Source organism: Crocodylus siamensis, chromosome 5, assembly GCF_052110815.1.
Source record: "Crocodylus siamensis isolate JL-2025a chromosome 5, ASM5211081v1, whole genome shotgun sequence".
Lineage (NCBI taxonomy): Eukaryota > Metazoa > Chordata > Crocodylia > Crocodylidae > Crocodylus > Crocodylus siamensis.
In genome coordinates this window covers 52386227-52413601 of record NC_143399.1, presented here as the reverse complement: position 1 = coordinate 52413601, position 27375 = coordinate 52386227, and the positions used below count along the sequence as shown (strand labels likewise).

The 27375-nt window shown below is 45.3% G+C and overlaps 1 protein-coding gene across 2 annotated transcripts in view; it reads left to right on the top strand.

The window, feature by feature from the left end:
* The window catches only part of RGS8 (regulator of G protein signaling 8), a 34996-nt gene that overhangs the window by 4285 nt on the left and 3336 nt on the right, over positions 1 to 27375 (top strand). Inside the window, exons 2-4 of one of the 2 annotated variants that reach the window (XM_090048177.1) lie at positions 9276 to 9334; positions 14032 to 14133; positions 14794 to 14858. In XM_090048177.1, the coding sequence (XP_089904303.1) occupies positions 9276 to 9334; positions 14032 to 14133; positions 14794 to 14858 (226 nt within the window). Of the gene's footprint in view, positions 1 to 9275; positions 9335 to 12175; positions 12227 to 14031; positions 14134 to 14793; positions 14859 to 27375 lie in introns of those variants that run through there. The other variant, XM_090048178.1, reaches the window with a different exon arrangement.

Genomic DNA, 27375 nt, shown 5'->3' with positions numbered 1-27375 from the left:
GTCCTGACAGTAAGGGAGGGGGAAGAAGCTGGGGGAGTAGAAGGCAATGCTGTCACTTGACCCCCTAGATTTATTTTCTCTGCTCTTCCTGGGACAGGGTCAAATTCACGGCAAATTTCCAATAATTAGATTCTATACCTGGAAAATTATAACAAATTTCTAATTTAGTATCTAATAAGCCCGTACGAAGCAGCTAGTATTCACTTCAGATTTGGCTGATTCAGGGGACAGTGATTCGATTCAGTGATTCGAATCACTGTCCTGAATCAATTCGACTGGATCTAATTTGGAGCTTTGGCAGCTGCTGAATCAGCCAAACCTCTGAACTGGCGCCATCCCCTGCCTGCTCTCCTAGTCCCACCCAGCCCCATCTCCCAGCTTTGTGGGGAAAAAATCCCACCCTCACCAGCTGCTGCCAGGTGTGGGGGCAATCCCTGCTGCCCCATGCCACCTGGGGGGCTCTGCCATGAGCCCCCCAACTCCACCCACTTTCCTGCCCCCCCCATGGCAGCCCACCCCCCCCTCAGCTACTGGCCCTTTAAAAAAAAAAAAAAAGCCTCAACTTGTCAGCTCCTGCCAGGTGGGGGGAAGAGGTGGGGAGTGATCCCTGCTGCCCCCCACTGCCCTGTGCTGCATGGGGGGCTCTCCCAGAAGCCCCAAGGCTGCTACAGGAGTTGGTGAGTGTGGGGTTGTTTTTCTTTAAACAACCGGGAGCTGGGGCCAGGCAGGCTAGCCATGGGGCTGAGACATCCAGTGGGGGTTGGTCGGGGGGCTGGGGGAGCAGGCAGGGGATGGGGCCTGGCAGGGGTTCCCCCATGGTCCCCTCCCCCCTCCTCCAGCCTCCCCTCCCCCATCCCCTACTTACCAGCATGGAGTCCGGATCCAGCTCCCTGCTCCAGCCAGCAGGGACTGCTCAAATCGCCAAAGCTCTCCAAATCTTTTCCAAATCTGTTTGGAGAGCTTTGAATAGATTCAGACCTTTTAACTGGTCCCCTGATTTGATTCAGAGATTCAGCTGACGAATCAGGCCAAATCTCCTTTGAATCAGATCAGCACCCAAACCTTCGCACAGCCCTAGTATCTAATTATTGTGAGTTATCTTATATTTGACTAAATACGGCATATACTTTATCTAGCTTTAGACTTGCTAGCCTGGATCCCTATGGCAGCCTAGCCACAGCAGCATCGAAGTCAGAATGGTCTAATTTACTCAGCTTCTCAGCAGAGCAAATTAGCCCATGCTGAGTTTCATGCTGCTGGGGCTGGACTGCCACAGAGATCCAAGCTAGCCAGCTTAAAGCCAGGTTTACGCTGTCTCTACTCCACACAGCGTAGTACAGCAGTGACTGCAGCAGAGACATTCCCTATGTCTGCACAGGAGGATGTCTGCTGGTTTTCTTAATATTCAGCATTCAATTTATTCATGCTGTTGTGACTAATGCCAGTGTGTTAGTCCTCCTCAATAAAGAGGGGGAAGTTCGCTGTCTCCGAATATTTGAGATCTCTCTGGGAGTCAGCCTCCCAATGCTGGATGTCTGTTCTTCTGCTTTGTAAGAACAGGGCATACCACAACTTTTAGAAAACAATACTGTGGAGCTGGAGATGTTCCTCCTTGCTTGAACCACTATAGCATTGACCCTTTTCAGATTTAGAGGATTAAGAAGAAAAAAGGATATAAGTATTCCAGCGAGGGTAGGATGTTTATGTACTGATCTGATTCTGGCCACTTGTGCTAACAACTCCACCTTACCATGCATACCTCACTGCCCCACCACTTCCATTGGCCTTTATAGTACTTCAGTTTTGTTTTGGACTGAAAGGATCAAAACGTTTTTCCAATAGCAAGGTAATTGGGGAAAAAGCACAGACTCTCAATCTCTGCCTCTCAGGGTCCCCAAGGCTTCTGGTTCCTGACAGACATCTGTGGCAAACACTGTTATACAGTAGCAACTTGTCTGTGAATAGGCACATCAGGACATGGGAATGCGGGGTGCACTGTCTTCACTCTCAGTTCCTACTCCTGCAACACTATCATATGTGAAAGCCCAAATCATTGGTGATGCATAGGGGGTGCACGTGGGTGCATGTGCACCCCCGAGCATGGTGGTGGATCCCCTGCAAAAAGGTGCCGCCAACACTGTCAATGGCGCCTGTGGGTGGTTGCCACTCACCACCCCCCTGCTCTTGCTGCTGACACCGCCAGCAACATCTGCAAGCGGTCTGCGATCACCATTTGGTGCCGCCAACACTGCTGGTGGCATCTATGGGTGGTTGCTGACCACAGGTCGCTGCTTGCCACCCTTCCCACACTGCCAACGGTGCCTGCAGGAGCTCCCTGCTTGCCACCACCACGCTGCCACCTGCGGAAGCTCGCTGTGCTCCCCCAGCCTCTGGGGGCACATGGCGTTCATGGTCCAAGTCACAGTTTAGGGAGCCAGGAAGTAAGATTGGGCACAAAGGATGTAAGTCTTTGGCATCTATACACAAGCTCTGAGGTGGAGGGGGGGGACTTTAATTAGAGAAGCTCTGAGAGCCGCTCTAATTAAAGCGCTCACAGCATCACATGTATTCAGTGTCCTGTGCTTCAAAACAGCTGTGGGTGTAATTAAGAATAGACACTATATAACATGCTAAGAAAAATAATAATCTTACCAGTGAAAACAGTTGGGTTTGGGATTGTATAACTCACACGTTCCTGCATAAGATCTGTCACTCTCAACAATAGCTCCATTTTGAAGGGACTTGTTCCAACTGCATTTAAGATACTGCTGTATTGACATCAGCTGCAACAGGGAGGCTGAAAGTTGGGAGGGCTCCAAGGCTACACTGAACAGCTTCATGTGATGTTAAATCTTTTCAGTGTCTCTGCTCTACATTTACCATCATCAGCTCTGAAATGCATAAGTGCATCCTCCAATGTGCACATACACAAATACATTTCTTCACATACCACGGGGCCATGGCACCTGGGTGGGTTACCTAAGAGAATGTTTCTGGAAGCAGAGTAAATCACATTAAAAGGGAATCTTGGTGCTTCCATTCCCATGCCTGCACACTGATATCACCTGGGAGCCATCCTGATTGCCTGGCTGTTGGTTTTTCATACTAGAAGGCCACGCAGATTTATACCTTATAGACTAACCAGAGTAGATATATATGTAGCACAAGCTTTCATGAGCCCAAGCTCACTTTATCAGATGCTGGGAAAGGACATGCATAGAGCAATGCATAAGATGCAGAGAGTGATTAGAATATAAATGCCAGGAGGGGAGGAGAGTGAGAGGGTTGGGGCAGAACTGGGAGAGACAAATACGCAAGCAATAAACTCATAGGACCATAGGGTTTTTCATACTGCCTGCGTGGAGGAAACAGTGAGAGAGATCCTTGAACACACAGGCTGAGGCAAGAAACCATCTCACAGTGGAATGAATCTGTTTGGCTGCATCTATCACAGCATGATGCCCAAGAGGGACAGACATGTTTGGAAGCCACTTTTATCATTGACACAGAGGAAGAATTGAAGCATGCCCCCAGTGCTGAAGTGCAGGGAGGCAAACCCTTGGAAATGATTTTTAATAGCCCATATTTTATTTTTAACATTGAATTATGGTCTTTAAGTTTCAAAGTGAACTTTATAGCCCAGATTCCTCTGACTGCCCACATACTGGAAGCAGGCTTCAAGTCAGTCTTTTCAATCTGCTTATGCCAGTAAAGAAAAGGTTTTGAAGTCCCAAAGAAACAGAAGCCATGAGCCTCTCAGAAAACTCTAAACTACACAGCCTTGAATGTTTTCCAAGCATGTTTTTGACTCTGTTGTAGAGATGTCACATGGGGGATAATTCTCATGGTTCTTTACACATCTTTCTACTTCACCATTAAGCTGCTCATAGCAGGGCTAATTTCAAGTGGCAGGGATGTGACATTCACATAATCCCAAACTTTTTTCTTCAGCAGGGATCTCTGGCAGAGTTTCTCATATCATACATCAGGCACTGGTAACATTTTAAAAATGCAACGCTTGGGGCCTAATCCTGAACTGTGGCTGACAAAAGGTCAGCACAATTTAGGAAGAAAAGTTAAAGAGTAGTGGATGCTGCCCTGGTGCTTCCCTGACCTAAGCCCACCCAGGTACTGCTTTTTGGGTAAACTGAACGGCTGCAGGAGGAGGGTTGCCACAGAGATGCCAGAAGAGACACTAGGGAATCTCTGCAGCAGCCAATGTTCCTATACTGAGTAAAGTGCCCGGGGAGCAATTCAGGTAGTTTCAGGACACTGATATGAAGCTGAAAATAGCAAGGGTCTGGGTGAGAGATGAACAGTCAGGAAGGAAAGATAAGAAAAGATTAAAAAAAGAGGAAGAAAAGGTGAAGGAGAAAAGGAAGGGTGGTGAAGAGGGCTCAGCAAACTGGAGAAGCAGAATAAAAGGAACAAAAAAAAAAAGACAAAGAAACCCTATCCTAGCAGACAGCAGTGGTACTCTGGTTGCTAGCATGTGCAAAACTCTACACTGCCACATGTCTACAGCTAGTGCTATCCATTCTAGTTAGATTAAATTTGCATGTGTGCGCTACCAAGTGACATGTTTGCACCTTCATTTTGCTGTGTAGACCAGGGGATAGTTCTGGGTTTGTGGGGAGCCCTCTGAGCAGAATACCACTCTGCTGCTTTGTGCAAGGACGAATGATGGAGAATCCATTTAACCAGAGAGAGACAAGCAACATAACAAGCACTGACTATCTGCAAGACAGCCTGGATCCAACCAAATCTGGGCCAGTGGAAGTAACTGTTGTAGAAGAGTTTTCACATAGTGGGGCATCTCAAAGCCATGTCCGGCGGGTAACAACCAGAAGTATGTCCGTAATCATAATAACTAACACAATAATCAACTTGTTATGAGCAAAATATCAGTGGCATAAAGAAGACAGGGAACTATTTGAATTTAGAGATGCTGCAGAGCCCTGAAGGAAGGAGCATGATGGTGAAGAAGAGATAAAATGTAAAGGGAATAGGTTCATTAAGCTTTCTAACCTCTCTAGTGATTCCTTCTGTCCTTCTGTCCTCTGTGATAACCTCATAGGACTAAAACACACATTTGTGATTTGTATGCCTGCAGTTAGTAGGTCATCAGGAAACTGCGCTAAAAGATTTCTTAAAGAGATTTAAAATTTTGGACATGATTCAAATCTAATATCTAAATTACATTTTTATTAAAAGCTTTTAAATAGAAGCTAGTGTAGTAAGGCTGCAAAAAACAAAAACATGAGGGCTACTTTAGAGGGAATTTGCTATAAACCTCTTCCCCTACCTCACAGAAGCTTTCTAAATTATTACACTGTAAAATGTAATTCTTTTTATCTTCAATTTAATTACATTTGCTATGGCACATGTGTCAATACAGTGCATTTATTTTGTTCCTGATTAACTGAACTCTGATCTAGGAAAGTAATGGAGAGAAATATTAGTCTCTACAGAGACTCCTGGGATGGCCCAAAATTCACCTCAAGAAATAAATGCATTAACAACTCTAATCTCGGAAGTCAGAAGGGAAAATGATTGGCTTGAGTCTGCTCAAACTGTTGACACAAATGGAGTTACTATGATATAAAGCAGATTGAAGATTCACAGGCAGTCCCCAGATTCATGACATCTAGAATTGATGGTTCAGGGATTTGATATAATTCAGATCCAAGCAAAGTCTAAATGTCTGGATCCTGGAAGTAAGCTATCCAGAAGGGATCTCTGTTGTTCTAGAACAGATGCTGTAAAGCCCAGAAGATCTGGCCTTTTGCAAGATTTTCTGTATGAGACAATTTTGATCTAGATGGGAGTATAACAAAAATAGTATTTCTCCTGATATTGCAGTAGCTCAAACAGAAGTGCCTCAGTAGCTCAAACAAGAAAAGAAAAGAAAAAAAGGAATGCTAAAAATTAGCTGAACTCTGTGACATTATTTTGAATTTGGATAAAGGCTGAAGTTGATTGTTACTTAATTTGAACAAGATGATTGTTATGTAATTTGAACAAGATCAGTATGAACACAAGAGTATTCATACCGTACAAACTCTGACTTTTAACCTTTGATGCCACTATGATGACACTAAGATGTGGGGGGATGTGGGTGCACTAGAAGGGTGCAATAGGCTACAAGCTGACCTTGACAGGTTGCAACGGTGGGTGGATGAGAATAGGATGGGGTTTAACACTGATAAGTGCAAGGTGTTGCACATGGGGAGGAAGAACCGGCACCACACTTACAGGTTGGGGAACTCCCCTCTTGCCAGCACGGAGACGGAAAAGGATCTTGGAGTCGTCATTGACTCCACGATGAACATGGGCCGGCAGTGTGGGGAGGCAGTCAAGAAGGCCAACCGTACCCTGTCATGCATCCACAGATGCATCTCGAGCAGGTCCAGGGAGGTGATCCTCCCCCTCTATGCGGCACTGGTCAGGCCGCAGCTGGAGTACTGCGTCCAGTTCTGGGCGCCACACTTCAAGAGGGACGTGGACGATATGGAAAGAGTTCAGAGGAGGGCCACTCGTATGATCAAGGGTCAGCAGGGCAAGCCCTATGAGGAGAGGCTACGGGACCTGAACCTGTGTAGCCTCCACAAGAGAAGGTTAAGGGGGGACCTTGTGGCCTGCTACAAACTGGTCAGGGGGGATCAGCAGGTATTGGGGGAGTCCCTGTTCCCCCGTGCGCTGCCAGGAGTGACCAGGAATAACGGTCACAAACTGGCGGAGGGTAAGTTTAGATTAGATATTAGGAGGCGCTACTTCACAGTCAGGGCGGCTAGGGCCCGGAACCGGCTTCCAGGGGAAGTGGTGCAGGCTCCTAGCCTGGGGATTTTTAAAAGGAAGTTAGATGAGCACCTTGCCGGGGTCATCTGACCCCGGTGCTCTTTCCTGCTAAGGCAGGGGGTCGGACTAGATGATCTACCTAGGTCCCTTCCGACTCTAGCTACTATGAAACTATGAAACTATGCCAGAAAGCTGTATCAGCTATCACATTTCTTCAATTCTGGGCTTTTAATAAACCAAGGCTGGGCAGCCCCCTGTCTCAGCCCCAGCCCCAGCCCCAATTCCTCCCTTGCTAGGGGGGAAGGGGGGGGGGGGCATTGATCTGCTCCCCCACCACAACAGATTTACCAGCTTACCAGTTCGTTGTAACTTGAAAAGTTGTAAGTCGAGGACTTTCTGTAGACTCAGATGAGAATACTTGAGTAATTTCCCAGAGAAATCCACGTTATAAAACAATACTTCTGAGATGAAGAGCCAACAATTTGCCACTACAATGCTAAAAGATGCTCCCCCACCCTCCATATATCCTTAATAATTTTTGAATCACTCATAAGTTTCTTTTCTGAGGACACTGCCCATGTCATGATATGTAGTATCAAGACATGTTTTAAGTTGATGCAAGGAACACAAACTCCAGGAGCCCTTGCTTGGGAAGAGGGCAGGTGAGGCTTTGGACAATACTAATTCTAGGCAGAATGGAGGGAGGGAGCAGTAAGACAGAAAGGCAATGGTATGTTTGTGTAACCCAGGGGAAAACTTCGTATCTTTCCTGAGGGTATAATTAGGATCTGGATTCAAAGGGGCTGGTGTTTGGTATTAGAGGAGGGAGGATAACAGTAGATCATCACAATCTCAAAGAAAACTGTTAAGTAATTGTAAAGAGTGACTTAGGCACCTACGCCTCATCGATTTTCAAACCATTTGGGTTATGTCTGTCTTGAAATCAGAGGCACAATTCAGCATGAAAAGTTACACATGACCAAGTTTTAATCTAGCTAGCATGCTTGATGTTAGCAGCAAAGATGTAGTGGCTTGAGTTTGGTGCTGGTAGTGACTTGAATGCATCATATTGAGGACCCCTGGCAAGCTTATGAAGCCTTCACAAAAATCCATGCTGTTATGTATTCACTGCTATTGATACCTGTGCTAGGTGGACTTTGTTGGATATGCCTACGTGTGCTCCATCACACTGCCCAACTGTTGTGTAGACATGTTCTCATGTGCTTTTATAAATCGCACTCTCAGTGGTTAGGAATAAATGTTGCATTTGTCCCTGGTCACATTAGACAAGTTGTGCCTTTGCTTGTCCTGGTACAGAAATATCTCTGGATTAGCATGTACACACATTGCACTTTTGATCAGGGTTTAGTGAGCGGCTGAAAGCAGACCAGCTTTTCTGCCACTGTTTCAATGGTGCAATCCTGGGATAATTCTTTAACTGTTAGTACTTCTTATCCTGTGAACCTTTTTAGGATTTACCTTAGGACAATAGAGAAGGATGTCTAAACAACTGCACTTTGTTCTGGGATAAAATGGTTTATCCCAGGACAAATGAGATGTCTGTTTGTAGCCATTCTAACACTTCTGCCAGTTCAGGACTAAGGGTCTGGAATAGAAGAGTCCACTGATCTGCATATGAGAGAGAGGGAGAGGGGGATTTGGAACAATAGTGAGGACTGTGACAAAAAAGAAATATCAAGTGAAATCCTATGGGGCGAGATGACAGGGAATTTTGGTTAGCAGAGAAAGTCAGGTGAGAGGAACCATGAGAGAAAGTGAGATAACAGCAGGTCTGAGTAGAGCAGAGGGGAAATGCACATTTGTAACTTGTCATGTGGATTTTTTTCCCTATGTTTACCATGTTAGGTCCAATAAGGAGCCTTCTTTCCCTGTTAACAGATTTGATTTGGCCCTGCTGACACTTGGGCTCTTTAATTAAACTCTCCAGTATCTCCTCTTTGTCAGTCGCTATCTGTGGAAAACCTCCATGATCTATGATCTAAGAGCAGTAACTCTCCTAAACCTCAGAGGAGTTTATTAAAATGATGCAGGTCGATGCTTTCTTCCAACTTAATCAGGCTGATAACAACAGAGATTGTTTACAGGGGAATCCCATCTGAATTTTTCTTGCGAACATTTGTCATGTATAGAATAAGTTGAGCAGCAGACTATTTTAATATAAGGGATTTATGATCAGGTTAGCAAGGAGGTGGATGATGAGGGATGCAACAAAATGTTCTGATCAGGTGGGCTATTCTAAAATCCCACCAATGAGATGTGTGAGCCAGTTCTGCGGTGTAGCCAAGCCTCAGCCTGCTGCATTAGGCTGCTTTAGTGTTTACTGGATCTGATACAGAGAGAGCTGCTTTCAGCTGTGCTGCTGCTTGAAGAAGGTGGGGTGGGGGAGTGTGTCTGAGTGTGACTTTCATCCCATGCAAGGGATTGCATCTTAAGAGACTGCTCTATTCTCTCTGTAGAGCCTCTCCGATCATTCAATTGGCAAAGACCCACAGGCCGTGAGGACAGGTCAAAGGCAGTGAGTATCTCTTATATGTCTCTGTGTTTGTCTGTCTGTCTGGAATGCCTTTTCCTTGCTGAATTCATCTGACTTTCTGCATATATATGTGGATGTAGTCTCTTTAGAAATCTCTGATCTCACATTTTAAACCTATGTGCTGTTAGTTTTCTCCCTTGTGATGGCTTCTTTATTCTTGTTTAACTAACATCCTGGGATGATTCCACAATATCATCTTGTTGAAGTTGCATGTCACAGTCGCAACAAATTTCCCCTCTTGGTCCTCTTTGTGGTCCCTCAACCCATGTATCTGATGATGCTGACAATCTACTCTGGGAGAGAAAAGAAGTAGTTTGTGTGGTGAAACTGTTGGGGTGAGCTCTGTACACAGATTTCTACAGGAACCAGTTCTACATGGTCACAGATTGGATATACTGAGGTTTAATCAGTTACCTTCATCTGCAGCAGAGGGAAATATTGGCAAGTTGGAGGATGGAAAGGAGAGATCACCAGAGCCTCATGTTCACCATCCTTGGACATGTGGTTATTGTACTGAAAAGAGAAATCCCTTGGGATCTGGGCGAAGTTCACCAGGGCTCAGTTGTGTGGGTCACTGTGGGAGAAGTCATTGTGTAGGACAGAGAGGGAAGGTGCAGAGGGGACAGAACGATGGTAAATCAGAAGCCCAAGACAAGTGCAGAGTGGTCCCTTGGCAGAAGCATCCAGTGTGTGGGTCTGTGATAGAGGAGAGTCAATAGATGTCCAGCTCCAACTTCAATGGCCAGTGCTAGTATGGCAGTGGGAAAGAGAAATCTTTGCTCCTAGATTCTAGGGAATCATGTGTTATGGCATCAAACATGGATGAGACTGTGTTAATGAGGAAATTCAAAGGGGCTTAAGAATTACAGGGATTGATTTCAGCTGAAACACAGTGGAAGGCAGACGGTCAGGATAGGGATTAAGAAAATGCACTCATTGGCACGTAGCACAATCCTTGTTCCATTAGTTTAGTAGGGATGAGGCTTTGTGCATTTTTAATGTAATCAGGTTTTAAAATGGATGCTGTATTTGGCAGTAGCAGCTGTGGAAATTCTTTGGGCCCAAACATGGGCAGCCCCCTTTCCTCTCCACTCCACAGATAGTCCCCTTTCTCTTCCACTCCTTTGTCTTCTGCTAAGTGGTCTCTTATAAGGGTGCCTGTACATATGTCAACGTTACCATGTACACGTGATGAAAATTTCCCTTTGCGTGACTTAATGGCATCACACTTTACACGTACACGAGTTTGGGGTTTTTTAAATGAGTGTGCATCATCACGAACTAAACCACATCTCAATGTCGTTTAGTTTGCAAGGCTGTAACTTGGAACGTTGTAGCCATTAATTTTTCAGCTCCCTCCCCAGCCATGGGAGGGGTGGGCAGGCTCCGCTGGAAAAAAAAAGGATCAGGCCCCTAGTTACTTCCACGTTCAGCAGCTGCCAGTGGTCGCCAGGACACCTGGGGCCACCCAGGAACAGGCTGGCTTGCCTCTGGTAGTGTGGGGAGGCAGCAGGAGGGCAGGTGGGTTTTGCTGGTGGCTGGAGAAGGCAGCAGGGACAGTGCACGGGGCACTGGAAGCCTGGGCAGGCTTGGGAAAGAGTTGGATTGGATGACTCTGAGCTGGGGCAGCACCTGGCCTGCTAGCAGCCCCCCCAGCTGGCCCCAGGGGGCACTGCCACCACAGAGGAAAGGATCAGGGAGGGACCCCTGCAGCTCAGGGGCCACTTGGCCTGCTGGCAGCTCACCGTGGGAGAGGTGGGCAGGCTCCACTGAAAAAAAAAGGATCAGGCCCCTTGCCACTTCTGCTTTCAGTGGGCACCTGCAGCCACCAGGATAATGATGTGTATACAGGGACAGAAAAATAAAACCCACTGTTTCAATTTAGGGGGCATAGACTATAACCCTGAAGGACTAAACCCCCATCACATGTACAAGTGCCCTTAAGGGTCAGAGGATAGCATGGTAGTCAGATGCCTCCCCTCTGTTGGGATGAGGAGGTAAACTAAGTGCAGGTCCATCCCACTCTGAGTCCCACCAGTTTCCTGCCTGGTACACCCTTGGCTTTCTTTGTGAAACGAGATTCATTCAGCAGGCAAAGAAATGAGCAGCAGCTGTGCTGAAGCCTAAGATCCCTGCCCACCTTCTTTGTCCTTTTCTCCTTCCCCTCAGCCTTTCACAGATTGTGCATTTCTGTCCCTGCTATATGCAGGCAGGCAGACTCCAAGATTCCCTGAGATTGGATATACCAGAAATTATGCTTGTATTTTTTATGCGAATGCTTGAGCCTGTGATGGATAGAGAACCAGCATCAACAGAAGCATGAAGTCTTCATATTATTTTATTTACAGGATAGTTGAAGTGCCAGTAACACCAACCATGACGTGGAGGGATGACAGGGGCAAGAGGTAGTTTGGTCTTCTTAACCAGTTCAGTCCTGAACTGTACCCATTGAGGAGAGACTTCCAATGGTGTTGAATGGCATGTACCATAATGTCAAATCCTTCCACTCCTTGGTGAGCTGAGACTGCCTGGCTTATTTCACTTAGACCTGAAGTTGGACTTAAACCTCGGTCTTAGCAGTTTAAAGGAGGGACAGCACTGCCTGCTATGATCAACTTTCGACTCTTGAACAGCTTCCATTGAAAATTCAACACACCCCATTTTAGGAGGCAAGAAAATTAAATGGGTTGAGAACAGCTGCCCCTCCTTTTGCAGAGGATTTTTTGATTTTAAGTGACAGTACATGAAACAGTAAATCCTTTCTCCCTGCGGTCTTATCTCCTGCAAACAGCATTGACTGCCTTACAAACCAGACAATTACAGGGTTAACTGGTAACCGGATGCCTGCATGGCTGCCTTGCTGATTCCATGGAGGTAACTAAAAAGAAATGATGCATTTTTCACCCCTTCCTATCTTGTTGCCTTCTCCCTTGTCTGATAAGACTTTAAGCTCAATGCAGTGTAGCTCTTCCTGCCTGCCTTTTCTTTTCCACCTCCCCTGGATCCTGCTTTTTTATTTTCCCTCCCATGTGCTGTCTTGGAAGTCAGGTCAGCGTTCCACCAATGACAAGCCCCTTTTTTGCTGCAGTGTCTCTGTCTTCCATGTACTGTACTGTTATTCCCTGATGATCTTAGACATCAGAGAAGTTTAAGTGGTGTTGAGATCATGCATGTCACACCTCTGCTGAACAATCAACCAGTCAGAGCAGGAAGGACAAAGGTTTTTGAGGAGGGCTAAGTCCTGCTGTAAAAGGTACCAAGAAGGTCGTAGAATACACACAAAGAGCACCAGAATCATGCATATAGTTATAGAAGAGCATGCCCTTTTGTATGTAATGTTTCTGCATCAATGTTTACAATCCTTTGGTCATAGGTCCATAGTTTGGTGCAATTATAATTCCTATTATTAAAGATTTTGATATTTTGCAATAGTGAAATTCTCCAAGATGTTCACGATGCATCAGGGAGATTTACTTATTGCATTCAGTTAACATTTAATCTGCTCTAAAATTATATGAAAATGTGCTATAATGTAAACTATCTGAGGGAGAAAAAAGAAAGGAAAAAACTGGGCATGATGAAAATTGGGTCATGGACTAATGTTAAAGTGTTCTGCAAAGAAATTCTATACGGAACAGAAACATTTTTTGCTCCCCTCTGCAGTCACAAAAACAATTGTCCATCTGTTTGCAGTAGAGTTAAGAGAAACTTCTGTGAATCTGTGAAGAGGGTCCTTCTAGTTAAGGACGGGGTTCAATACCAGAAGAGTGTGGGCTAGATTACTGAATTTTCCTCTTCTCATCACCTGAAGAAGATGGTCTCATTTGCTGTAGGGAGAATCCTCCAGTCTTTGTGCTAGATAAGAGATAATGAATGATGTATTTCTTGTTCCTTTAAACACCATGTAGAACAATATAGAATGTGCCAGTATAGAACGATGCATCTGTATGTTCTATGCCTGCTTTTAGCTTTCTTTCTGATGACCTGGTGCCTGCCACCTCCCAGTCAAATTGTTACGCAATTGCTACAATGTTGTGTGTGTGTCTCCCAAACACTGGATTGGTGGGGATATGATGGGTGTGTGGAGAGCTGAACATGTCTTAGAAGAAGACAAGATAAAGTGATTCCCTGCATGGATAAATATGTATTTATTGTGGTAACTAGCCCTGGTCAGGCTGAGCCCACAGAGTCTACAGAGTCCAAAATCCCAGTAGGCTGTTATGACTGTGTATTATAAGATGACACATAGAGCCAATTTCTCATCCTTTCTGCCTCCCTACATGTGAGTGGTCATGATATTTGTGCCGTTCTTGTACTGGGAAACAGCTGGGACTGATTTTTGACATGCTTTTACAGTTTCCCCTTCTATCCTTTAGCACAGAGCTTCACAGGGAACCATTCCAAGCCTGTGGCTTTTCAATTCAGTTCACCACTCTTACCAGCAGACTACCTTCTGAGCAAGGGCTTAGAGTGGGATGGATATTTCAGTTCTATCTGCCCAAACAAAAATCTCATCCCAGCTACTCTCAGAAAGGCTATATCCTCAGAGTCCCTACATGGAGATCTCATTAGATATAGAGCCACTGAGATCTTACATTACATATTTCTAGCTAGATTTCTAACTGTCATCTTCTCTGGTTCTCCCCCATCCACACCCTACTCCCCCATGTTGACTGCAGGAACAGAGGGATGAGGACTCGCTTGGGCTGCCTATCTCATAAATCAGACTCATGCAATGATTTCACAGCTATTCTTCCTGACAAGCCCAACAGGGCTTTGAAGTAAGTATAAATGTGCCTTTCCTGCTTACCCTTTCTACTTTTTATTTCCCTTCTTTTACTGTGTTTTTTAGGCTTTGAGTCCCAATCCCACAGCCAGAAAGATAGGAAGGAAACCTAAGACCTTGAAAAAGCAGCAAGTTTCTTAGACAATACCTGGATCATACATATACTGGAGCAGATTCTCTCCTCAGACAGGATATGCAGTCCAACCTGACTGATGTAAGAGAAAACTGTGTGCATATATCTGAGGATGGAATTTGACCTGTTATAATTACAAATATAATTCTGAGTGGTCAGCCCTGTTGTGAGATGATCAGAGCAACTTCACTCTATGGCCTTATTTTGACCTACGGTAGAAGAAGCATTTAATTGATGTTCTAAGTCTTGTGATTAAAGTCCACAGCAGGCAGCTCAGTTGAATGCAGTTAGCTGGGTACCTGGACATTACAGTTAACCATTACCATAGGCTCCTGTATCAACATGTGCTAGGGCTTCTATAACTCTTGGGACAGACTCTTTACTTTGGCTAATCCAAAGTCATGGTCTAATAAAACTTTTTTCAAGTCTAGCAGCTTTCCAGGCAAGTTCCTCAACAGTTTGTAGTAAGGCTCTTTGCATAAATAATGAATGGTTATCACTTCCTTCTTTCAATTTTTTTAGAAGACTATCAACAGAGGAAGCTACAAGATGGGCAGATTCCTTTGATATACTTCTGTCGCATAAATGTGAGTAGAGACCATGCTCTGTCTGAATATATACTTGTTCATAAATGTTTGCTGAGGATGGAATATGGACAGAGTATATTTTAAATGATCAGAGTGCATGGGCAATAGCCCTCCATAATAAGTTACCATAATCATCTTTAGCTAAGGTATCTGGAGTAGTCACAGTAGCTTGCTGGAAGGGGTATTGTCCAGTGAAAGTAGAGGACAGACTAGGAAAAAAATCCCTTGGTTTTTAATCCTGATCCTATATTGATTTACTAGGTAACCTGGGGTAATTCATATAGGGTCAAATTCTGGTTTTATACATACTGTTAAGCAGGGGAGGGCAGTTATTTCAGGCGGAGGGCCACTTACCGAGTTTAGGCAAGCAGTCAAGGGGTTTGTCATCTCATAACCAGAAAAATAGCAAAACCCAGAATACAGTAATCTAAAAATAAAAAATATACAACATCATTCATTTGATTTCAAAAAATATTTACATGTGTTTGTGTAGTGTACATAGAGGTGATTTCACAATAGCTTAAATTAAGTCTTACTCTTGTATATTGTGGAGAGGGAGGGTGGGGGGCATGGAGGGGTGGGTATAGGTTTGTGGGGGGCTGTTGGTGTGTGGATATGTGAGGTATGGGTGGAGATGAGGTTTGTGGGGGGCTGTGTCTGGGGGGGCAGGGTGGCTGGAATGTGTGAGGGAGGGTGGCTGGGGGCCTGCATGTATGGCAGGGCAAGGGGCGTGTATATGTATGGTATGGTGAGGTGCGTGTGTGGGACTCGCCCTATAAACACACACGCTTTCCCTCCCTCACTGTGCATGTGTACACACGTGCGCACACACACGTGCATGCACACACACAAACCGTCTCCCCCACACTCCCTCCCTTACTACGCGTGCGCATGTACACACACACTATCTCTCCCTCCCTCACTGCATGTGCGCACACACACACATACATGCACACAAACACACACAGACACACACACACACTCTCCTGTTCCTGGCCCTGGGGTACTGGCGTGGGCCCTGTGCTCCTGCAGTTCAGTGATGGAGCCAGGGGCCACGTGCTGCTGGAGCAGCCAGTGGGTATGTAGGGAAGCAGTGAAAGCTGCAGCAAGCAGAGGCTTCCAGTTGAGGGGAAGGGTAGAAGGGGGCTGGGGGCGGATTGGGGCGGGACTGGGCTGGCCTTGCCACTGAGTCCTGCTGGCTCCCCTTGGGTCCTACTGCCCCTGTCTCCTGTCATCTTTGACAGGCAGCCAGGAGCAGATGAATATTAATTTTCTAAATTTTTTAGGGGCCCCACAGGCCAGATAGAATGGCCTAGCAGGTTGGATCTTTCCTGTGGGCTATATTTTGCCCACCCCTGCTCTTAAGAGAGCACTAGATTGGGCTTCTGACCACTGAGCAGAGGTTTACATAAATTATTTTGCCGGTAGTGAGTTGAGACAGCCAGACTGGCATGGGACACTCAGCACTGCTACTTGTTGCTACTTCAGAGGTGAGAAGTGTGCACTCCTCCCTTGACATTCTGCCTGAATCTAGGTGCACTGGGTGTCCAGCATTCCAGCTGTACCAGGCTGACTATGCACCCTTATTGCTAAGGAGTAACATCAGGTTCTCTGAACAGAACACACATTTGTTCTTGGGGGCAGGGGGCAAATCTTAGACAGGGTTCCACCATTTTTAAACTGGCTATGTGTGCCGAATTTCCATTCTATTACTGGTATAGATTGGTATCTGACCACTTATGCCAATAAAAACATAATATCTATATCTGGCCCTGGTGGCTAAACTTCCTCCCTATGTTAGGGAAATGCTCCTGCAGCACCTTCCTTGTCTTCTGAACCCACTTTCTTCATCTTCTCCCCTCAGTCACAGTGCAAGTACACAGAATCCCCAAGAGCACAGGCCCTGCTGGGGCAGCAGTATGAAGAAGAATCAGTGGAGGACTAAAGGACTCTGGAGAGAATAAGAATCCTGCCCCCACACTCCCCCAGCTATACAGTCTATTATCATTCAGTAACTCCCCACTGGAATGACACTAGCTGACACTGGGTACATCTACATGTGCCTATTAATGTGCAGCAATTACATCCAGAGCAATAAGCTCTGGAACTAATTACTCCAGGATCACAGTATGTGTGCCCAGAATTACAGCACACTGAGCCAGGATGGAGCAGTCCCAGCTGGCATGTCCTGAGGGTCGATGTGGGGCTAGCCAGTGTTCTTCAGCATGGGGCTAGCCAGCAGGTAGCCTCCACAATGAAGTACCCTCATGCCCCAGCCAGCCAGGGCAGCATCTACACATGCGCTGATGTGGAGATTTTTACTCTGTAGCAAGACAGTACTTGTATTAACAAGCACTATTCTGCTGCAGAGTAAACTAGTTTACTCCAGCCTAATAGGGGTGCACATGTAGATGCTGAGACATTTACTGCACACCTAATTAGCCTACCGTGAAGTAAGCATCTTGTGTAGATGTGCCCATTTACATTTTTCCTTAACATTTGAAAAAGAACAATAAAGAATAAATTGGATAATCTCATTCCTCTGCAATGATGCTACAACCCTAATGCAGATTGCAGCTGAAATTTTCAAAGTCACCTGGGGATCTAGCTGCCAAGTCCATTTCCTTTTAATGGGCAATCCAATGGGCATTTAAATCCCTTAAGTGCCTTTGAACAACCCAGCCTACAGCATTCCTCACCAGAAAGAAACTGATGCTATTTTAGTTGCCACAGAACATAATTTATGGCTGAGAATACAAATATTAAAGTTTTATGTATACAAGCCTTAAAAAGCATGTAATCAACCCACTTTCATACCACTCAACAGATCAATCATTCTAATTCTGTTCAGAAAAATATTATTCTATATTCTACCCCAACAACACATAATTTGGGGAAGTTATAAGCAAAATAGTAAAATCAGCAATATACATTCAGTAGCACATTTCCATAACGGAATAAAACAAGGGAGCACAGTGAAGTTGTGTGGGCAGTATAGAAGTGAAAATGGGTGATGAAGGATTACATGGCAAGGGGGGAAAGGCTGGATTATTTGTTTAGACAGATTGTATAACCAGTGCAGAATTTTGTTTTAATAAAATATAATTTTGCTGTCTTTCTTTGAAACATTTTGTGAAGGAATTAATTGACAGTTATTAACTGCTTTAAGACCTGAGAATAAAAAAGGTGCTATAATATTTCAACAACAATAACTCAGTGAGCAAGAAATGATTGGTAGGAAATATTTTATTTTTATATGGTATTTTGGTCAAAATATAAAATGTCAATTAAAAAATGACCAGCTGCAGTTGTTCTTCCAGATTCCCATATTAGGATGTGAAGAAAGCTAAGTGGTACAATTATCTGAAGGGAAATTTCAATTACAAAAACTATGAAACTAAGGTGTCAGGCACTGGAATTATACAAGTTGTTTCCTCTTTCAGTTGGCAGATATGAATGATAAACCAAACCTTAGAATAAAAATAAACAAAATCTTAGAATAATAGTCACCACAAGTGTCAACATTTATTAACAGGTTCCAGTGTGGTTTCACAGATACCAGTTTTTCCCTTTATCTAAACTAGGAAGTAATCATGACAACTTTGATGACAAGTGCTGGTTTCTAATAGCAATCACTGTAGAAATTACACAGTGATTAATGACATAAGTAATCTAATAAACCACTTTCTAAAGACATATTCCATGATTATATTTTTGTACCTGAATCCTCCAAAATTGCCAGTCTGAGAGTCAAAGTCTATTCTCAGTTACATTGATGTTTGGATATGAAGTAATTCCATTGGAACATCATCATTCCAGTGTAAACTAGAGTGGTATTTATTTGGTGTGGTGACCTTTGGGTGACAGGAATTATCTTTTGCAAGTTGCAGATATTTTCATTTGTGCACACCTGCATCAGAAAGGCAACAGAAGTTCCAAAGATTCATTGTGGAAGCAGACAAAAAATCAGTTATCTGCAGGTTTTTTTCCTATTAAGAAGCACACATCAACATAACTAGCACTAACATTTGACAGGTAAAGGAACCTTGTGACTACTTAAGTGTTTCTATATGACCAACCCCAGGAAACCTTATCAGCTGACACCTGAAAAAGGAGAGAATCATGTCACCCTAATTTCCTTATAACTGTCCAGGTAAACAGTCTAGTGTAATTTTCAATTTATGCTTCAGTGCATGAGCTAATCACCAGCTAGGCTCAGGGAGAATATTCCCCTGTGGTTTATAGTGTTATGCAGGTATAACACTTCACTTGATGCATCTGCCACAGACCGTCATTTCACTAGGTGACCCATGAGTCTGTTTTGGAATAGAAATTCCTATGTGGATTACAAACTGATTAAAGACTCCCATGGTTTAACTCACTTGTGATACAGACAGTTTTCACCTGCCTGGGTCAAAATTGAATCTGGAATGAGGCTTTGGGCTTCTTCTGCCTCCACAATTTCCACAGTTACGGCATGTGCTAGACCATAAAATGTGCTCAGGAACTGAATGACAAATGATAGAATCATAGAAAATGAGGGTTGGAAGGGACCTGAGGAGGTCATCTAGTCCAACCCCCTGCTCAAAGCAGTACCATCCTCAACTAGAACAACGCAGCCAAGGCTTTGTCCAGCTGGGTTTTGAAAACCTCCAAGAATACAGAGTCCACAACCTCTCTGGGTAACTTGCTCCAGTGTTTTATTACCCTCCTACCCTCCTTTCTAATATCTAACCTAAACTTCCCTTGCTGCAACTTGAGAGCATTGCTCCTTGTTCTGTCATCTGTTACCAACGAAAGCCGTCAAGCTCCATCTTTTCTGGAACCACCTTTCAGGTAGTTGAAGGCTGCTATTAAATCCCCCCTCAAATGGTTGCCAAGTCTTGTTATACTTGCAGAGCTACATGAGGAGGGTAGACTAGAATGGGGAAGTATTTCTTAAATCAAAATGTGATTAAATATCACTATAAAGAGATCCCCTGTTGAGACAGTAGCTTTACTTCTTGGTCACAGGAAACCTCAAACCATAATGCAAATGGATTCCCCTGGCTCGGGGTTTCTGTCCCTAAGCTCACAGCACATCCAAGGAGCAGCAAGAGCCTAGAAAGAGTCTTATTTTCCCTCCCAGGAGCACCTTTGTGAGCGTAGACTGCTATTCACTCTTTATTTGCCAGAGACAGGGCAGGGCATGTTGCTCCACCAACAATAATGTAGACCTTTCATTTTCTAAGTGCATATAGTAGTGGAAAAAAACTGGGGATGTGAAAGCACAGGAAGGGCATCCTACATTCTGTGCTTTGTGTTTCCTTGTGCATTAAACAGACAGGAGAAGTGACTCTAATATGCTATATATTGGCATCTTTTCTCAGTTCATGCTCATGAGGATTAATGATGACTTCTGTGAGACTGGAGTTCAGTCTGGTCTGGAGAGTGTATGTGCAATAAGTGACAGAACAGTAAGCCTCCCTTGGTATCCCATGCCCAGGAGACATGGTCTAGTCTGCCAGATGGAAATTCCTTTTGACAGGATGCTAGAAGAAATGCAAGTAGTGGCATATCTTGTTCTGCAACCCTCCCAGGAATGGACACATGGCTTGTCATTCATCCAGCAGGACAGTGTGTCCTTAAACCCTGAATTTGTTTTCAGGTCAGAGTCAGACATGTAAAGATCTTCACGTGAAATTTTCATTTTAGTTTTGTGAAGATTTCCCCCCACTTTCTTCACAGTGTACAATTTCTTGTGTTTTCTTCCTACCTTTTGCCATTATTATCACAAAATCGTGGGATAGGAGCCCATGCTCCTTTCTGGTTATTTTCAAGCCAGAATAGCACATCCATATTCTGTGCTTTCCACAGAATTCATCTAAGGTCAGAGAAGGTCATCCTCCCCCACCTCTTATTCATCATTGCCTGTGCAGCCAACATGCTGCCAGAGAATCCTAGCCTTGTCTCCTTTGTCCCAGGATCCATGGTTTCTCCTATTGCTGAGCAATTCCTCCATTTACCACAGGGATCATTCCCTACACAAAGTGCCAATCACATTTACAGCATTAAACAATAATCATTAATAGCTTTCCCTTTCCTGCATGGCTAGATTCCTGGTCTATGATTTAAGCTGTTAGCTTTAGATCTTTTTTAAGCTGATGAGGCTGGCCTTGGTTGACAGCCATCATGTTCTGGCCGGCAAAGCCCTTTCCTTATTGCAATAGTCAATCTACTCTCTGTGATTTAAGGGAAGAAACTCAGAGGTGAGGTCAAGAACACAATCAGTTCTAATCATAGCTTTGTCATCGACCCTGGGAAAGTCATTGACCATCCCTGCTTCATTGTTCCTCTCTGTGTGACAGGGACAATAATACCAACCTAATTCAAAGGTGAGTTGCATGGATGAATAAATGAAATTGTTGATGAGCTGTGTTTTAGTACTATATATGATTGTTACCTAAAGCCTACAGAGCTAACTTATGCCTTTAAGACACAACCCTGATTTGGGAGCAGCAAGGGAATCATCCTGCCCCAGGAAGATCTTGGCGAAAGATTATGTTATAGCACAATCCGTTCCTTCATTCTGCAGTATACTTTACTGCTATTTTGGGGTACAGAAAGGGACAAATCTTGAAGTCCTCATTCAGGCTAAATCTTCACTGAAGCCAGCAGGCATTATGGCTGAGTAAGAAGTGAGTAAAACCAGTAACGTATCTGTGATCTGGCTCATATTCACAAGGGAAGCGTAAAAGAGTGTGACTAGCCTGCCATTGCTCAGCTGTCACAGACTTGCAGATTCCTCCTTGGTCCATTCTTCTTACGGGCTCTGACTCTCTCCCCTGAGTCGAGGAATTCTATGCACTGTCTTTATCCTGTCTGCTCTATGGTGACTGTTTCCTCATTTGGTTTTCAAGGATCTCTACACTCACAGCTCCTTTTTTGAGTCAAATGTCTAACTAAGTATATGAGACCTATCCTAAAGGCCATTGTCCCTAATAAGTACTTCCTGAAGGACCATGATTTTGGACAAGGTTGCCACTTTACTCTGTGGATAGCCCATGCTGCCATACCTGAAGGCTCCTAATCCTGCTCTTCATTTCTGCACTTTATCTGTATATGTTTTATGTATTGGACTTCCTAGCTGTTCCAAGTCTCTCAAATTGATATTTCAGTAGATGACCCTGTAGATCAGTGGTCTCCAAAGTAGGGTGCGTGCACAGCAGGGGGTGTGCAAGACGATCCGTTGGGGTGCGGGAAGAAAATATTAGAACTTCTATTTAGATGTATATTTATATAAATATATATATATATTGGGGGGGTGTGCTCAAAAATTTTTTACTGATGGGGTGCGCAAATATAAATATACATATATTGAGGGGGTGTGTTCAAAAATTTTTTACTGATAGGGGTGAGCAATCAAAAAAATTTGGAGACCACTGCTGTAGATGATGCTCTTTTCTTCAAGCCAGTACTGAATCTGACAGTGCTGGAGCCTTGTGTTGAGACAGGCTGTTCATTCAGATGAGATGAACTTTGAAGCAAAAATTCTGACCTTTTGTAATGAACCCTCTCAAGATTCAGTTTATGAGTGGGAAGGTGTTACAATAAACATGCAAGCTAACTCAGGTAGTGGCATCCCACATACATAAATTCACCCCACATTTTCACTTAGATACAACATACTGCTTCATTTCCCATCATAAACTGCTGTGCAACCTCACTGTGCAGCACCTGTTTAATAGCACTCAGTAATCTCATGTTCATTTTCTGAGACATAACCGCTACTGCCCACACTGGAAATACTGGTGATCAGCCAGAGACCGAAGGACAAAGGGAGAGGGAGCCAGTCAGCCCTAGGATCTGAACAACCCCACCCACAGACGATTCACTTTTGTCCTCATGTTCCCTCTTACATCAGGTCCAATGACCTGCAGGTCTCCAGATAATTACAAATAACTCCAGATATCTGACCTAAGAGAAGGGCTTTTTCCATGTATAGAGACCTGGCACATGGGGGTTACAGAAGTCTTTGGGAAAAGGGCAAGTATTAGATTCTTATGGGTGAAGAATGCATGCAAGTAGTATGTGCCCCTGGCAGCAAAGGGCTTCTTGGCCAGTGGCATCAGGGGAGGTCTCTTCTTCCTATAGCCATGAGAAAAAAAGAAGAGAGACAGAGGAAGGAAGGAAGCAAGGAAGCAAGCAAGGAGCAGAGGAACAGAGAGAGAGAGGGAAAGTGAAAAAAGAAAGAGAAAAGGATATAATTGAAATGAGGGAAAATAATGAGATTGGGGTGAGAAAGAGGGCTAGTGAGATCTCTGACATGCCCTGCATTACAGGCTCAAGGAAGGGCCATCATCTCTTTCAGGTACATCTTTCTCAGCATGCCAACCCCCCACCCTGCTGTTCTCCAGTGCTGCAGCTCTGTAATCCCTGTATACAAGTCACATTATACAATGTAAAGTGTCCTGTTGTGTGCCTTTTACTTCTTTGTACATAGGTGTACTCCCTCTTTAAGAGGGTCTTATTTGTCTTAGTGGCTAGAATCATGACTTCCAGCCACCCCCATAGTTATGGCAGTGCCTCACAGATGATTCATTTCCCCCTTTGTATGGGATCTTTTGGTCCCAAAGAGACACTGGGCCCCTCAAGCCCCAAACCACTGTCCGGGTTTCAGCCTTCTTGGCCTTTGCCCCTTTTTGTCTGGATGAGCATCCTCAGCCCAGATCCACTACCCTGGACTCTTGGGGCATTTATACATGTGCCCTGGGAGTGGGGTGGTGGTGCTTTAATTAGAGTGGCTCTAAAAGTGCTCTAATTAAAGTGCCTGGTGCATCACATATATCAGCATCCCCATGCTGAAAAATGGCAGTGTGGGTGCTTTAACTAAAGCTCATCAAATGAGCTGATGTCTGCTGAAGCATGGTAATTAGCAGTGTGTGGGAGCAGCCTCGGTGCATGTGTATAGGCTCCCTGGGTTCCTAAGCCCCAGCCTTACATGTCTCTGATCAAAGTTGGCCTCACAAGCAGAGAGTACCCCTGGCACCCTGCTCCATGACCTTCCGACCTCCTGTACAACCACAATCCAGTCCTCCCATCATAAATTGAAATAAAGAAAAGACAACCAACACATAAAGGATTAACTTTTTGGTTCTAAGTCAAGCTCAGTCCCCTCAAGGCCTTAACCATTGTCACCTTCATAAGGAGTAGCCTCGATTCCCCCAGTCCCTCCTTTCCCCTGGCAGCCAGCTCTGCCTCCCAGCTCCTTCTGCTGCAGCCTGCAGGCCTGGACTGCCCATCCCAGCTCAGAGAGTGGGCTTATATGCAGCCAAGCTCTGTCCTTTCTAGTCAGTATACTGCTGCCCCAGGAGATGTGCCCAGCGGTTTCTACTCAGCCTAATGAATTGTTGGGATGTTCTTGTCCTGCAGCCTTCCCAAGGTACTTAGTAGGCCCATACCTAAATGTTGCAGTTCTTGTTGGGGCTGGATATTGCCAGGGCTACAAAAGTAGCTCCCCCTCTGACTGCAGTTAACAAGGCTGAGATTCCCTGTCCCAAAGAGTGAGGAATAAGATCAGGAACATGGAGTGGAAAAAGACACATTTTATAGAAACAGCCACATTGTGCCTGTCAAGAAGGATAGGTGATTGAGGTCAGGCTCCAAACCAGCAGCACAGCCCAAGACATTCTGTACTGAAACATACAGGGTATGTGCTGGGGGGCACAAACCACAGTGGTTGCAGTGCTCACAGGGTTTCAATAAGTGCTTCTCAGTCTCCTTGCCAGCTCAAGTCTGGCATCTAGTGCAGAAGCAGGGCGCAGCAAGGGGTTAAAGTAGATCAAAATAGAAGAGGTGCTCACCAGCACTGGAGCTGTATGTGAAACTTATGCAGCAAAGTGAGTGTTTTCTCTTGTGTGCATAGCATGGGGGAGAAAACAAAGACAAGAAAATATGAGGATTTGTTAAGGAGCCCTTGATATTGTGAGACCAGGTCCTAAGGCAAACTCATAACAGGCCAGACAAGTGTGGGCACACTTATATATGAGTATGTATGCAATGTATAGTTGCAGGAAGTGCTCCCTACTCTCTCCACTCACCCTACCTATGAAAGCCAGGAGGAAGAGGGATTGGAAACAACCTTTCTGGAACCTTCAGAGACTTCCAAAAGACCTCTTCCACCCTCTCACTGATTACCATCCCTTGTTCTGTAGCTATTTTTAGAGATAAAAATTGGCACGGGGTAATGCTGGCCGAGGAGGGTTCTTGTCATAAACCTTAAATTGCCCCATGGTAAAAGTCCAAAGGGTTTAGAGCATCATAATGGAAAAATGTTATAGGCCAAATTCAGCCCTAGAGTAGATGAGCATAATTCATAGATTTTGGCTCCACTTTCTCCAGGGCTGATCTTGGTCTTAGATTTGCAGAGAAAGGAAATATAACAGCTGAATCCACATGGGCTCATTCTATGAATATGCCAGGTGTAACAAGTGGGCCGTCCCGGGGCTGGTCTGAATATTGGCCTGCCCACTTGTTTAGGGCAGTCCACCCACCTGCCTCTCCTGCTGTGCCTTTGATGTAACTTAAGCTGTTCCCAGACAGGAGGCTGCCCGTTTAATTGCCCTGATGCCAATGGTGAATACACAGCTCTAAACCTCTCCTTATACCATGTCCCATGCCTTGCACATGGCATCCATATCCATTAATACTCCCCCCGGCCTCTTAGCTGGGCTGTACTCAGCCTCACCCAGCCCAAACTTGGCTTCAGGCATCCTCAAACCTACCTGGGCCTCATGCCCCTGTAACCTCCCATGCTTGTCCTTCGATGACCAGCAAGAATTCTTGACCAGAGAGGGTGTACTTATTCCCCAGTATGTAGTCAGTTTGCTGGCTTGGGCGTCTGTGGGAGTACTATAAGTCCACACCTGCCGTGTGTTTGGTGTTATAAAAAGGAAGAGAGGCCAATCTTCTTTGTCCTCATACAGCCTTCACACAGATGTCATAGGTCCCGCATTTCGGGGCTCTGCCTCTCCTACACATCCACCTGGTGCCTCCCAGATGACAACACAGGTAAACAATGTCCAATCACAGTTTGCAACAGTGTCTTCCTGGCACTGATGCAAAAGTATACAAAATCCTCCACACAGGTACATCTCCCCAGCTTGGGAGTTAAAAAGTCCATATCACAACACTGTCCACATACTGAGGCTAGGGAAGTTAGCTCTCCTTCCCCTGTGCCCAGCCCCAGTACTCACAGCTATACTGTGCTGCCTGCAGATTTTCCTGGATTGTCTCTGGCTGTCATGGTTGCCAAGGTCCAATTTCCTGCTCTTTGGTACTTGACATAGCTCCTCTGAGCCAGCTCCAATGAGAGCTGCTTGTTGCTACAGTTTCCACCATTTGCCCCTGCAGGGGCTGTCCCTCTGGAGTGTGGCTGCCATGGAACCACTGCAGCCACTTTTGGTCCTCCTGCACACTGTGTCCTTTAAACTCCACCTCCGCATTGCGCTCCCCCCACTGGGCCCAGTGGGTCCTTATTAGCTGGGTTTGACCTGGAACTGGCATCCCAGATGTGCCTGATGTGCTTCTGGGTCATCATCTGGGAGCCTCGGCCCAGCTGCTGCAGCAGCCAATCAAGCTCCGCTGCCACACCCGCCATACTGGACCTTCTTTGCATGTCCTTTGCTGGGGCCTCAATATCCTGCCTTTCACTGGCTGCTGGGCCTAATGCCCCTTGGGCCTTGTCTCAGGCCTGTTCAATTAGCCTGGACCCTGCCTCAGGCCCTACTCAGTGCGCCTTGGCCCTGTGCTTTTCTGTCAGGGTGCACTCCCCTAGCCTTTCCCCTCCACCGGGTCCCCTGCAAGGCAGCTGAGGCTGAGGATTTCCACTGCCCCATTCTTGCCTTTCACTGGGGAGGCACAGGTGTGACATTTCCTGAGGACTACCCCACCACAAGCAGCCCCACCACACCATCCTCCCTAGCAGGATGTAGTTTTAGGTCATGCCCCAGGACCAGGAACTTCCTCCATCCCCATAGTTCCTATCCTGAATCTCCAAGCTGTTCTGGGAGCAGCAGATCTCTGGCTGGGTGATATTGTTCCTTTGGCCCCTGCAGCAACTGCCAGCCCTGCTCTTGGGGCCTAGCCTTATACCCAGGCACCCAGCCTCTCCACCAATCAGGCAGCCTCTTGCCTAACATGTGACCGCCTGATTGGGTCTGCTCTCACCTGCAGGCTGTTTGCCACCTGCTCAGACCCCTTAAAGTGGCAGGCACAACCTGTGCTCTGCCACACCAAGGCATAGAAATTAGGACACTCACATTTCCTAATAAATTCTACTAGGTTTACAACATGTGACCTCAGCTGGCCTGGAATGTTACTGAAATCCCCCAAATGGTGAGCACTGAAAATAGCTAAGAGCATTTTGATCACCTACCCAGAGAGGCAGTTATCACTCAGCATTTCTTCCTTTTCCTGTTTATTGTAGTCATTACAGTTAGAATATCCAGGGTCCTTCCTGTGTGGAAATAAGTAAAGA